This window comes from Coffea arabica, chromosome 1e (assembly GCF_036785885.1).
Source record: "Coffea arabica cultivar ET-39 chromosome 1e, Coffea Arabica ET-39 HiFi, whole genome shotgun sequence".
Classification (NCBI taxonomy): Eukaryota; Viridiplantae; Streptophyta; class Magnoliopsida; order Gentianales; family Rubiaceae; genus Coffea; species Coffea arabica.
In genome coordinates, this window is record NC_092311.1 from 55,225,865 (window position 1) to 55,237,294 (window position 11,430).

General features: G+C 36.9%; 2 protein-coding genes across 2 annotated transcripts; both read right to left on the minus strand.

Moving 5' to 3' along the window:
- Positions 1-144: 144 nt before the first annotated feature.
- Positions 145-903, minus strand: LOC113696475 (uncharacterized). The gene has a single exon (XM_027215887.1). It carries the CDS (start codon positions 901-903, stop codon positions 145-147), a length of 759 nt encoding a protein of 252 aa, XP_027071688.1.
- A 2,825-nt stretch (positions 904-3,728) lies between these two features.
- Positions 3,729-9,036, minus strand: LOC113718783 (uncharacterized). The gene is made up of 7 exons (XM_027243701.2): positions 8,471-9,036; positions 6,930-7,573; positions 5,604-6,219; positions 5,400-5,500; positions 5,235-5,324; positions 4,992-5,119; positions 3,729-4,530 (listed from the first exon to the last, which is right to left on the minus strand). Exons 2-7 carry the CDS (start codon positions 7,485-7,487, stop codon positions 4,380-4,382), a joined length of 1,644 nt encoding a protein of 547 aa, XP_027099502.1. The 5' UTR covers positions 7,488-7,573; positions 8,471-9,036; the 3' UTR covers positions 3,729-4,379.
- Between the last annotated feature and the right edge of the window lie 2,394 nt (positions 9,037-11,430).

Genomic DNA, 11,430 nt, shown 5'->3' on the forward strand with positions numbered 1-11,430 from the left:
AATTCCTTCAAATACTTGACAGCCATGCAAAACAGCAATGGAAGAAATATTATACATGAAACATACCTTCTGCCTATCACTCATGAAGGTGAGTGGAATATTGTTTGGAAATGGTCCAAAGAAATCCTGAAAATAGTAAAAAAATCAACTCCAAGCTTCCTTGTTTTCACACTTAACAACAGCAAAAGCTAATGGAAACAAACTGTTGTTCCCATCAAGAGCAACAGCAGTCAACAGAATGCCCCCAAATGCACATTTCAAATGGCAGCCATCAAATCTAATAAATGGCCTGCAACCTGCCAGGAAACCATCTCTTTGTGCCTTGAAACTTATGAACAATCTCAGAAATTTAGGCTCCACCAGAAGATTTGGCCTATCATAGTGAATTTTCATGATGCTTCCTGGGTTATTAATCCTCAAAAGTTCAGCATATTTTGGTAACTTTTCATAGGCCTCACTGTGTGAGCCTTCTAGTGCTTCCAAGGCTTTCTTTTTTGCCCTGTAAATTTGCATTCTACTTGGCAAGACTTCATGCTTCTGCATTTCAGCCTTTACTCCATTGCTTGTCATCTCTGGATGATCTCTCATAACAGAAATTAATTTTTTTGCAATCCAATCTGATGTTGCTTCTGAGTTTTTCCTATCCATGACACACGTATGCTCAGGTGTATATGTCTTTACCATGAATATGGTTGTATTAGCAATTGGGGATGCATGAATCCTCCAGTTACAACCCTCAGCACCACACTTGGCAGTGCACCTGCTATTTTCATTTTTCAACCTCACCAATGGAAATCCTTTCTGAATAGTATAGTCTTTTAACACTGCTCTAAATGCATCCACATTGGTAAATAGCATCTCTTTTTCAAACTCAATGTCCTCTCTTGGATTGTAAGTCCACATTTTTTACTGCATGATTGCTCTCATAGGATCTGATTCTTGGTCAGATTCTGAATCAGGCACAACTTCTGCATCCTCAATCTCCTCATAATCAGACAAGTCATTTTCCTCCTTGTCACTGGAAGAAATTAAGGCCCTATCTTCAGCTATGACATCTTCCAAATCACTATCTATATCATCATTCCAAGAATCATCAGAACTAGAGGCATAAATCTCATCATCACCCTCACTGTCAACTACAGGAATAGGAGCTTTTTTTATTCCTATGTCTTTCTGTGCATCCTGAAGTTGGTTATTCCTGTTGTCTACCATATTCTCCTCTGTAGTAGGAATAATATCCAGGTGCAACAAGTACAAGTTTATAACAAGATCTTGTTCATGAACTTTGAACATATCAGATACTGATTTGTCACTACTGATGTCCATAAAGCCTGTTGTCCAAGGAATCGCACATTTCATATGCACAAGCATGTTCAAATTTCCAGGCAAATCATTCATTGCCTTATCAGTAACATCGCCAAGAAGGTCAATATATTGGTAGTTGTTTGGATCGGCATTAGGAATTCTGACAGTGTTTCCCATGTAATGGACTACAATATCATGTGCAATAATTCTTCCCATCCTACATATCAGTGTGTTCCCAAGAAAAGTCTCAATCAGTTGCTATACGGATCACATACTCAGGTTGCTATATTCAAAGTCAAACTCAGGTTGCAAAACAGAACCTTCATAGCAGCTCCATGAACAAGCAACTAAACCAGCTTTTCATTTAAATTTTCACTTTTGTCTACTAACCAACTGTATACACTACACTTAGAGCTTGTCATATGTATTGCAGCTTTAATATACAAAGCTAAGCTCTTCTTATGTATTACAGCTTCAAAAAACTCAATATTCATCAACTTTATAAAGGTCAGACATACATCATCAAATCACACATTCTTTACAGCATCCAACATCAACAATACTTAATAAAACAAGAGCATACAAAGGGTCTGGTTGGATTATAAACCCGGTCATCAAGTCCAACAAAACACAAAAACACAAGGAAAACAGAGATATTATAGGCAAACCAAATAGAAAGCTTCATGACACCTGCATTTTCTCCTGTTACATGTTGATCATATCAACCAGCAGTGAAAGATTTTTACTTGTTCTGCAGCTTAGTTTTGACAATCACACTTTTAGTCCAACCGAACGCATGCAATTTATTCAAGTGCCATATTTCTCCTCCTCTGCAATATCCAGCAAGAGATTTCCAGAAACATAGCTTCAAGTGGTTCTCCAAGCTATAAATAACAATCACAGTTATAAGTAGTATTTTATTCCTTGGCATTTCCCGGGCACTTAGATGTCTTATCAGAGCAAAATGGCGCTATGATACACGTACGGAACTCAGTTTCTAGGCGGCAATGGTTTCCCGCTCCTTATACAGTTGCATGCTTAGTGATATTGTCATTTTTTTTTCATTTTATCAGCTCAATAAGAGCACATCAGAAACAAGGGTATTATTGGCAACTGATGAATTTTTATAGTGACTTCTGACCTCGCCATCACTTGAGGGGTGGTAGGAGAGATTTCCAAAATGTGGGGGAAGCTTAGTGATATTTCAAGAAACCTCAGGGGAGGTTTCTGATATTATCCCTTCTTTTTTTTTAGAAACTTTCTACTAAAGTCTAAAAAAAAATATTGAAAACTTCACAAATTTTTTTTAACCCCAGAAACTTAGAAAATAAAAAAAATAGTACATTGTTGAAGACAATTAATAAATTGTCAAAGGAAATTAAAAAAACTTGTGAAATCACATAGTTTAAAAGGCCACTTTTAAATCACTAACCAAAAAGCAATATGTGTTCTACTTGAATTGAAGAGTGAATCCATAAATTGAAATAACAAATTAATTACAAAATCTTGCCAGAAATAAAAACCAAACTGTAATTTTTGAAGGCTTACTTAGAAAATTCAAATTCAATGATTTAGTTAAGAAGAAGGTGACAGCGAGCATAAACAAAGTCCAAATGCGGTCCTTGCATTGAAGTTAAAAAAAAAATTCTAAAAAAATTGGTAAAAAAGTGTAAACGTTTTCACTGCTTGATAAAGTGATGAATAATAGATCGAGAACCATGTATATGAGTAAAAATGTAGAGTATCTGCGATAGCGATAATCTGATAAAGATAATCTAATATTTGAATTGATATTTCGAACTTTTGAGTTAAAGATGAGAGAGAGTTAAAAACATAATTCAAAATTATTTATACTAATCCCTAAGAAATTTAGCCTTGACGATTAGGGTTAAAGGAAAAAAAGGTGAAAGAATGGAAAAGATAATTATGGAATGAATATTTAGAATTGTAAAGGCAAGAGAAAAAAGAGGGATGGAATAGCGTAGATTATTAGGGGGTTAACTCATAAAACGCGTTGCACCTACTTGTCCTTAAACCACGTAGGAAAGAGACAAAATAAAAAGATAAGGATGAAAATACGATTTTATTATATATATATGATTTTTAAAAAGTACTCTAATTTTTTTTTAAAATTTAAAAAATATCTCAAAATATATTCTAAAAACTCCATCACTCTTAAATATTTTAAAATATATTCTAAAAATATCTTAAAATATACTTTAAAAACTCTGATACAGTAAAATTTTTTAAAAATATCCCAAAAAATAACTAATCCAAACGAAGACGTCGTTTTTCTACTTGCAAGAGGAGTAAAAAAGAGAACAGGAGACAATGTAGGGCACTTGAATAAAGCATGCACATGTACCCAGAAGAACAAATACAAAATCAACAGACCTACTTACTTATGTAACGAGAAAGAACGCTACATAAACATAAGCGTCACATTAACACTCCACATGCAACTCAGCTTTTGTGTTAAAAAGAGTTTCTAAATGTCAAAAAAGGGTACACCATTAAACAAAATCTACAACGTCAAAATGCCTAGCATTTATATGCCAAAAACAGGGGCCAAATTACTACTCCACAAGCATGCTTGGCGACTTGGGTTTAATTTGCATCTCAGTCAAGGTCCGATTGCCATGAAACAAGACATGATTGGCGAGCTGGTCACAACATTTGCAGTATGACCCAAAGAATCACAAGACCCTCTTCTACACCTCACACTCCTGACTACTGAGTGCCTTGCTAGGCAGAAAAAGAGTACATTGTATCAACTTTTACACACCACACTAGGAAACTCCTATACAGTTTCATCCGCTCAACTGCCCGGAATAGATACTCGAACCAAGTTTAGGATTAACAGTTACGATGGCACGATTTTTTCCACCGGGTACGAGATCCCCATCCAGCACCTGCCATGCAACCAACACTGCAATCATGTGGAGCTGTATACAACCACTGGTACTGTTTACATATTAACAATTCTGCGATGAAATGCAATTGCATCAATCTCTCGCACATCGAACAATCGCTGTGCATGAATATCTGCATGAAATGCTGAACACAAGACTGCATCAATTCTGGCAGGCTGTTTTCGCCTGTATCTCTGTATTAATTGCCTTGTAACACTGGAGACTGCAAAGAGGCAGCTTTGTCCTAGAATCCCGATACTTGTACGCGTTGGTACAAGAAGGGCCAGCACATTTTTCACGTGGTGGTGGATATCTGACATTTCATATCAAAATCGAGAAAACATCTCCATTAGTATCAATTCTTTGCTCCAATTTCCCACAAAAAAGTATAACATATAAAGTTTCAAATAAACAAAGAGAAGAAAGAAAAGAGATAGAGAGTGTTCGCAAGTATGTGTGTGTGCTTTTCTGTTTTCGGGGAAGGGAGTGGGAGAATCCTGCAGGGGCAAGTGCAACACCTCGCTGCGCCAATCAGTTGCTGACATCAAACCACAGCTGATGTGGCTCGAAAGACCACCCAAACCCACTCGTGAAAAGTAAAATTCTTATTTGGACTGAGAGAGACCCGCAGCAGACACAGCCTAATCTAGGCTGTTAATTCTAGTCTGCATTTGCAGTACAACACCAGAAAATTTCATCCCACTGCCCGCCTTTTTTTTGGGTGTGGGGGGTGTTGGGTAAAAGAAGGGTGACCAAACATATAAGGACTCTTACCTGCTAGGTTTTGGGTCAAATATTTTAGGCAAACCCATTTCATGTGGGAAAGTGATAACAGTCCCTGCAGGGCCCATCGACCATCTAATGGTCTTTGATGCGAGCATCTGAGCATTGGCAGCCTTTTCCTGCAAATTGAGATACTAGGATTACTTGTTTTGTCAAGAATTTAATGTAGTAAATCTTCATGACACTCTGTTTTGTCATTAATTTAATGTGCCAAATCTTCACCACAGCAAGTACCTGAGCCAGCTCCTCTTGACGCTTCTTCATTTTATCCTCTCGCTTCTTCCTACTAGAATCTTGACCAAGTATTTTTCTGATTGCCTCAGCCTACAAAATTAATGTTGTCAAGCTATTTCCACAATAGCAAAACTAGGCAAAATATGTTGATAGTAAGTAAGAAACCTCTGATTCCCTAGCTGCCTTCTCATTTTGCATTCTTCGTCTCTGAGCAGCCTCTGCTTTCTTCACTTGCTGCTCTACCTCTGTCAGTTTCTCTTTTTGCTCTGTATTCAAGAAAATAACCAACAAATTGATTTACCAAAATAACAATATCTCGGAATAACAACAAAGAAAAAAGAAAACAATCAAGGAAAATACTATACTAACTTCGAGGTGGGGGTGGTGGTAGACCATTTGGGAACTCGATTTGACTTGCACCAAAAGTAGTAGATGTGTCCTTGCTCGACAAAAGGGCTCTCTGGCGTGTAGTTAGTGTAATTTCCCTCTTGCTTTCTGGTGGGGAATCAAATGAATCCTTTCTTTGCTTCCTCTTCTTTGCTTCAGGCTCAACATCAGACAGCATTTCCTCCTCATAATCTGTATCCTCTGAACCTCGGTCAGATCTAGACCTCTTGCCATCTTTGCTAGAGTTTCCAACCTCATCCAGAATTTCATATTTTTCACCTTTAGAAACCCTCAAAAGGTTTCTCTGTTTCTTTGTTGATTCCGCATCAAAATCCCTATGACCTGCTACCTTTGGAATTCTTATCTTCTCCAGATATCGGAGCTCATCATCATCCTCATCTTCATCAAATGCCCCATCCAAAACACGTTTCTTTGGGACCCTCCTACTCTTACGAACAGGATCTGGCTTCTCACCTGGCTTTTCAATGCCATTCTTCGCGACCATCTTCCCAAGACTAAGTCTGCCTCTTGGGAAATCCTTCGATGGGACCCCTGGTAAACCACTTTTCTGATCCAAGGGGGGATGGTCTGCACCGTCCTGAAGTTGAGATAAAAAGTTAGAAAACTTCCATAAGGTATTAATGGTAAAAGGTCAAATGACAACCATCAGAAATTAATGTTAAAGATATGTTTGCCATACAAGCAGTAAGCAATATATACCTTGCCCAATAAACGTATCCAGTGTCTTACTCAAAGAAGTTTATTCCAAATGCAATTACAACATATGAAGCAAATCTCTGAATTTTTATTTTCTTTATGGAAAGTCCCGGTTTTCAGCCAAAACTAACACATGCGGGCAACAAGATCCAGTAAAGCTAAAGTGAGAATCTATAAACTGATGTGAGCTAATCAGTTTATACACCACATGAATACCAATCACAGACTTACAATGCAAATTCGAAGCCACAGAAAACTTAATTCGGCTCAACTTTGCCTACTGACTGGTTTCAATCATGAAGTTAGCATAAAAACAACCAATAGCTAAACATTCTATTTTCTTCACCTTTCTCAGACCTGATTGTACTTACAAGGATTAAAAAAAACTAGGTAGAGCCTTTTTTTTTTTATGGATTCTCGTATAAAATGCAGTTTATCATCTTTGTCAAGAACATGTAATTCTGAAAGAGTAGAATAAACCTAAAAAGAGTCCACAAATCAATAAAATACTTTACACTGATGCAGGCCAAATATTTTGGCACAGATATGAAGAAACAATATATTGGCTTCAAAGAAGTTGAGGTGACAAACCTGAAGAATCAGCCTCTGTCGTGCCCGCGGATCCAAAGATCGAGCAGGCTTTGCAGAAATTCCATTATTTAAGATGCCATTGGGCGTGGATTTGGCTTGAATTGTACGTGTGACTCCACCAACCTTCAGTTTAACCTTTTTCAGCTTGTTCTCGTTTCCTATACCATCCCCACTCAATCCTAGACATCCACGAGCAACAGCCTGCCCATAGTCAGTGCCATCTCCAACACCTCCAATAGTATGTAGTGCATCAGATCCCCCCTCATCCTCCTTTATCTTTTTATACATATTATCGACGTCATCTTTGGAAGTAGAAGGACCTCTTGACATGCACTGATTAAGGTTAAAAATTTTCCCTCTAGAATCGGCATCTCCAGCATTGTCATCACTGGAGACCTTGCCTGCATCATCTGAAATGGGAATGGATGACAAGGATGATGGGTCATGGTTTTCACAGAATAGGTGTGGTTCAGGTCTAGGCCGGCGTGAAGTTTGGCTCCTCTTCTTTCTCACTGCAATTCCAAGACCATCAAATCGAGAACCTCCAAGATCCTCCATCACACAGAATGAACCTTAAATGCTTAGGCTACAAAGGCCACTAAGTTCTGGAGTAGATCTTACAGGAACTCTTAAACCTGGTGTACCTGAAAATATTAGGGATATGAAGAATACTTAGAAGTTAAGAGGAACTGTGATGAATCAACTTAGTAACGTAAAGGAAATGCTGGCACACCAAAGTTAACAACTGTAAATCATGAAATTGAGATATTATAAGAAGAACTTCATCCACACTATTTAAAAAAAAAAAGTAAAAGGAGAAAGCAGCTATTAGTTGAATAAATCATCAGCAACACCATTGCACAAGGAGTGTTAGAAGAAGAAGAAGTATAAGAAAAGTTCAGATAAGGAACTAAAAGCATATTATAAGAACAAGTTTCCAGAAATTGCATTAAGCAACAACATTAAATCAAGTGCATTCCACGTGTGGAAACAAAGCAACCAAAGCAAACTCAACAATTCGACTAACGGACGTATCAGGGCACACTAATGAAGGCAGGCAAACTGACCAATTCTAACATAATAATGCCAGGAGCAAAAGATCTAGCAGGAAAAATAAAATAAACTAAAAAGGAGAACATTGAAACAACTCAAACTTGTAAGATATGCTAACAAATCAAACTACGGATATTTGAACTCAGAAAATTGAATATAGTCCGTCCAAAACAAGACAAATCAATTCGAGACCTCCTAGAAAAATAAGAAGATAATATCCCCGTAGCCAAACCTTGTGCGGCCAACAGAACTGCCGCTTTTTCTTCCCCAAAAAAAAACCCCAAGTCGAAAATCATTTCCAATGCAAGGTCACACAAATTGATCACCACGGAGCATCAACAACCCAGATGCCAAACAAGCACAAATCAGAGAACCCACCAACAAATTCCCCGAAAGGATCACGGAAGAAACTCAAATCAACAGAAACCCCAGCCACCATCCCAATTTACGTAATTAAACTGGCAAAGCGAGAAAAGAAAGAAAATTACCTTAGCAGAACGGACAGTCGAAAGAGAAGGCGAAGAAAAGAAATATAATGGAGAAGGATAAAGAAGAGGACAACATAGAGAAGGTAGAATGGTGGGTTGGTTTTGTTGGGGGGGGGGGGGTATGAAGAAGGAAAGAGAGCAGAAAAAAGCGAGGGAATTGGGGTGGCGTGTTTGTTGTTGGTTGTGATTAGGGTTTGAGATGTGAAAAGGAAGGAGATAGGGTCTCTGGTTAATAGTACTAGTACAAATAACAAGTCAAGTCCTCCTCCTCCTCCTATGATGATGATGACCAGCAGGCAATAAGCATAAGAATAATAGTGGTAGTAAACCGGGCAAAGAAGACTCCTCTCTAAAATCTTCTCCATTTTTCGCTTAGTCCCCAACCAACCCACCCCAACCCTCTTCAAAAAGCCCCTGTGAGCGTGAGTGTGATTTGGGTTTGTTGGATTCGGCACCTTTTTTCTTGGTGTCGCTGACCCGACTCAGTTACGAGTTAACTCACCTCCACTCTCTCCTCTCTCTCTCTCTCTCTCTCTCTCTCTCTCTCTACAAATCACTATACCCTTAAATAATAAGGCCGCCTTTAAGCTTTAGCTGTGCTCTCCTTCTCTCTCCCCATTTTATTTTTTCCCCTCGGCGACTCATCTTCTATGCCACGGTTAAGCCGAAATGCTGCAACGATGTTAGAATTCCATTTTGCTTATATTAGCACCTGCCCCCTCCCTTTTCCCACGTCTTACACTTTTCACCCCGCTTCTGCTTTAACTGCCGTGGAACAAACCCATGGCTTTTTCTCTCTCTTTTTTTTTTTTGAAGGCAATAAAAGAAAACTATCCAAATCGTTTTCTTTTTCTTTCTTTCTTTCTTTTTTCTAATACATTTGTTTTTTATTTTAAAAAATCTATCTGACTCACATAATATTAGTCAGATTTTGTCATATTTTTCCATTTAATTTGCTTTTTTCACAAAAAGTTAGATCGAATGTTCACTAGTATTTCATTTATATGAGTTGAGCAGGCAATTTAAAATAAAAATTAGTTAAATGACAAAAAATATAATTTAAATAGTATGTCACTTTTTATTACGTGATGTGATGTATGTGATAATAAAAGAGAAGGTATGATTAGGAAGATTAAACAAAAAGTAATTAAAAAATGAGTTTATAATGCAATGAAAAAGATTCATTTTTGTATGATTACTCAGCCAAATTGAAGTGTTTACTCTTTTATGTTTAACCATTTTTCTATTGATATAAAAAGGCTTGAAAATTTGATTTTTTTTTTTTTTTTTTTTTGGTAAGAGGGCGGGCGTAGGCCCTTAACAAGGGACAATGTAAGGGTAAGCTTCGAAGTGTTCAAAGTTTGTTAGGAAACATTTATAAATTAAACCGCATATAAAGTCATTAATTGTCTATCTTGCGAGACCATTTTAAGATGAGTACATTTAAGGAAAAATCATTCAAAACGTCACTTACATTTTATCAAATAAAATTTTTCATTATTCACTTTTAAAATGATAACTTGACGTTTCTTACAAAATCAAATTGATAAATTTTTGTTCCAACCTAGATTTTTGATTATTTTTTACGTTGAATCCATCATGTAACTGACACATATTTATTTTTTTTAAGGGCAAAAAGATTATATGTCATTTATAGTTAAACCAACAATTCAATCCATATTCATTTAAAAAAAGGATCTAAGCTGAATCATATTTATTTTTTTCCCAAAAGAAGTAGCATATGATCCAATCCACATTTATTTTTGTAACTAAAAAAAGTGAGATTTGACCTTTTTTTTTACGTAAAAAATAATTGTATACGAGTCACATGGTGATTTCAAACTAAAAAGTAATTGAAAATTTAGGTTGAGACCTAATTTTAGTAATTTGAATTTGTAAGGAACGTAAAGTTAACGTTTTAAAAGTAAAGAACCAAAAAATTCATTTAACAAAATATGAGAAATATTTTGAATAATTTTCCCTACATTTGATCATTACTTATCCAAAAGTTTTTTTGTGTTCTCAAAAGATAAGCCCTTTTTTTTTTTTTTTTGTGGACATAGTAATCAGGCTTAATCTCGTTTGGAATTCCTACTACCAACTTAAAATGCTCAAAGAAATTAGAAGCAGGACATTTTATTTGATGTAGTTTAGTTACAACAGAATACGTTGGTTTTGATCGTTATTTTATTTTGGAGTGATTGCTTGGATTGTTACCTTAAAATGAAGGGGAAGATGGGAAAAAAGGTTCGAGAAACGAAAAACTGCACCTTTGGATCCTTCGCAAATGACATTTACTTGCTCAGTGTCTGATGATGACTTAGCTTCAAAATCAGTTCGCCGGATTCTTCTTTCAGATAAGGTGCAGGATCAGGATGGTGCGCGAGGAGGACGAATACGAATATGGCTACTGCTATCAATCCAACTTTCATCGGGTTTAAAGTAGTCATTGAATTACAATTAATTATTGATACAGTAGCTATTTTGCGTAAGTGAAACATTGAAGAACGTAATACAAAGCCCCAGCTAAGCCATGAAAGGAGGAAGGACGATAACTTGGAATGTAAGGATTACAAGGAAAGAAAACAGTCATCATCTCCATTTTATTTTTCCAAAGTGCTGATTTTCTGGAGCAGAGGAGAGACAATCCAGGGCACTCTGAGCATCGTCGCCGGCGCTCTCAAAAATCTGTCAGGCATTCCAGTGCCGCTCCAGCGCTTTGCCACCACGTTCTTGAAAAAGTCACCGGTCTTGGCACTGACCGCTATATGTCACTGTCCTCCGAACGAAGGGAAGGTTCAGTGGAAGGAAGAACTTGAAAGTAGTCGAGGAGAAGGCTTTGGTCTAATGACTAAAATTGAAAGTTAAAAACTTACAAATCAAATCCCCTTTCTCCATCCTTAGCTTCTTAAATCTCATTTCCCACTGCTTAGAAAAAAAGAAAAAGAAAAAGAAAAGAA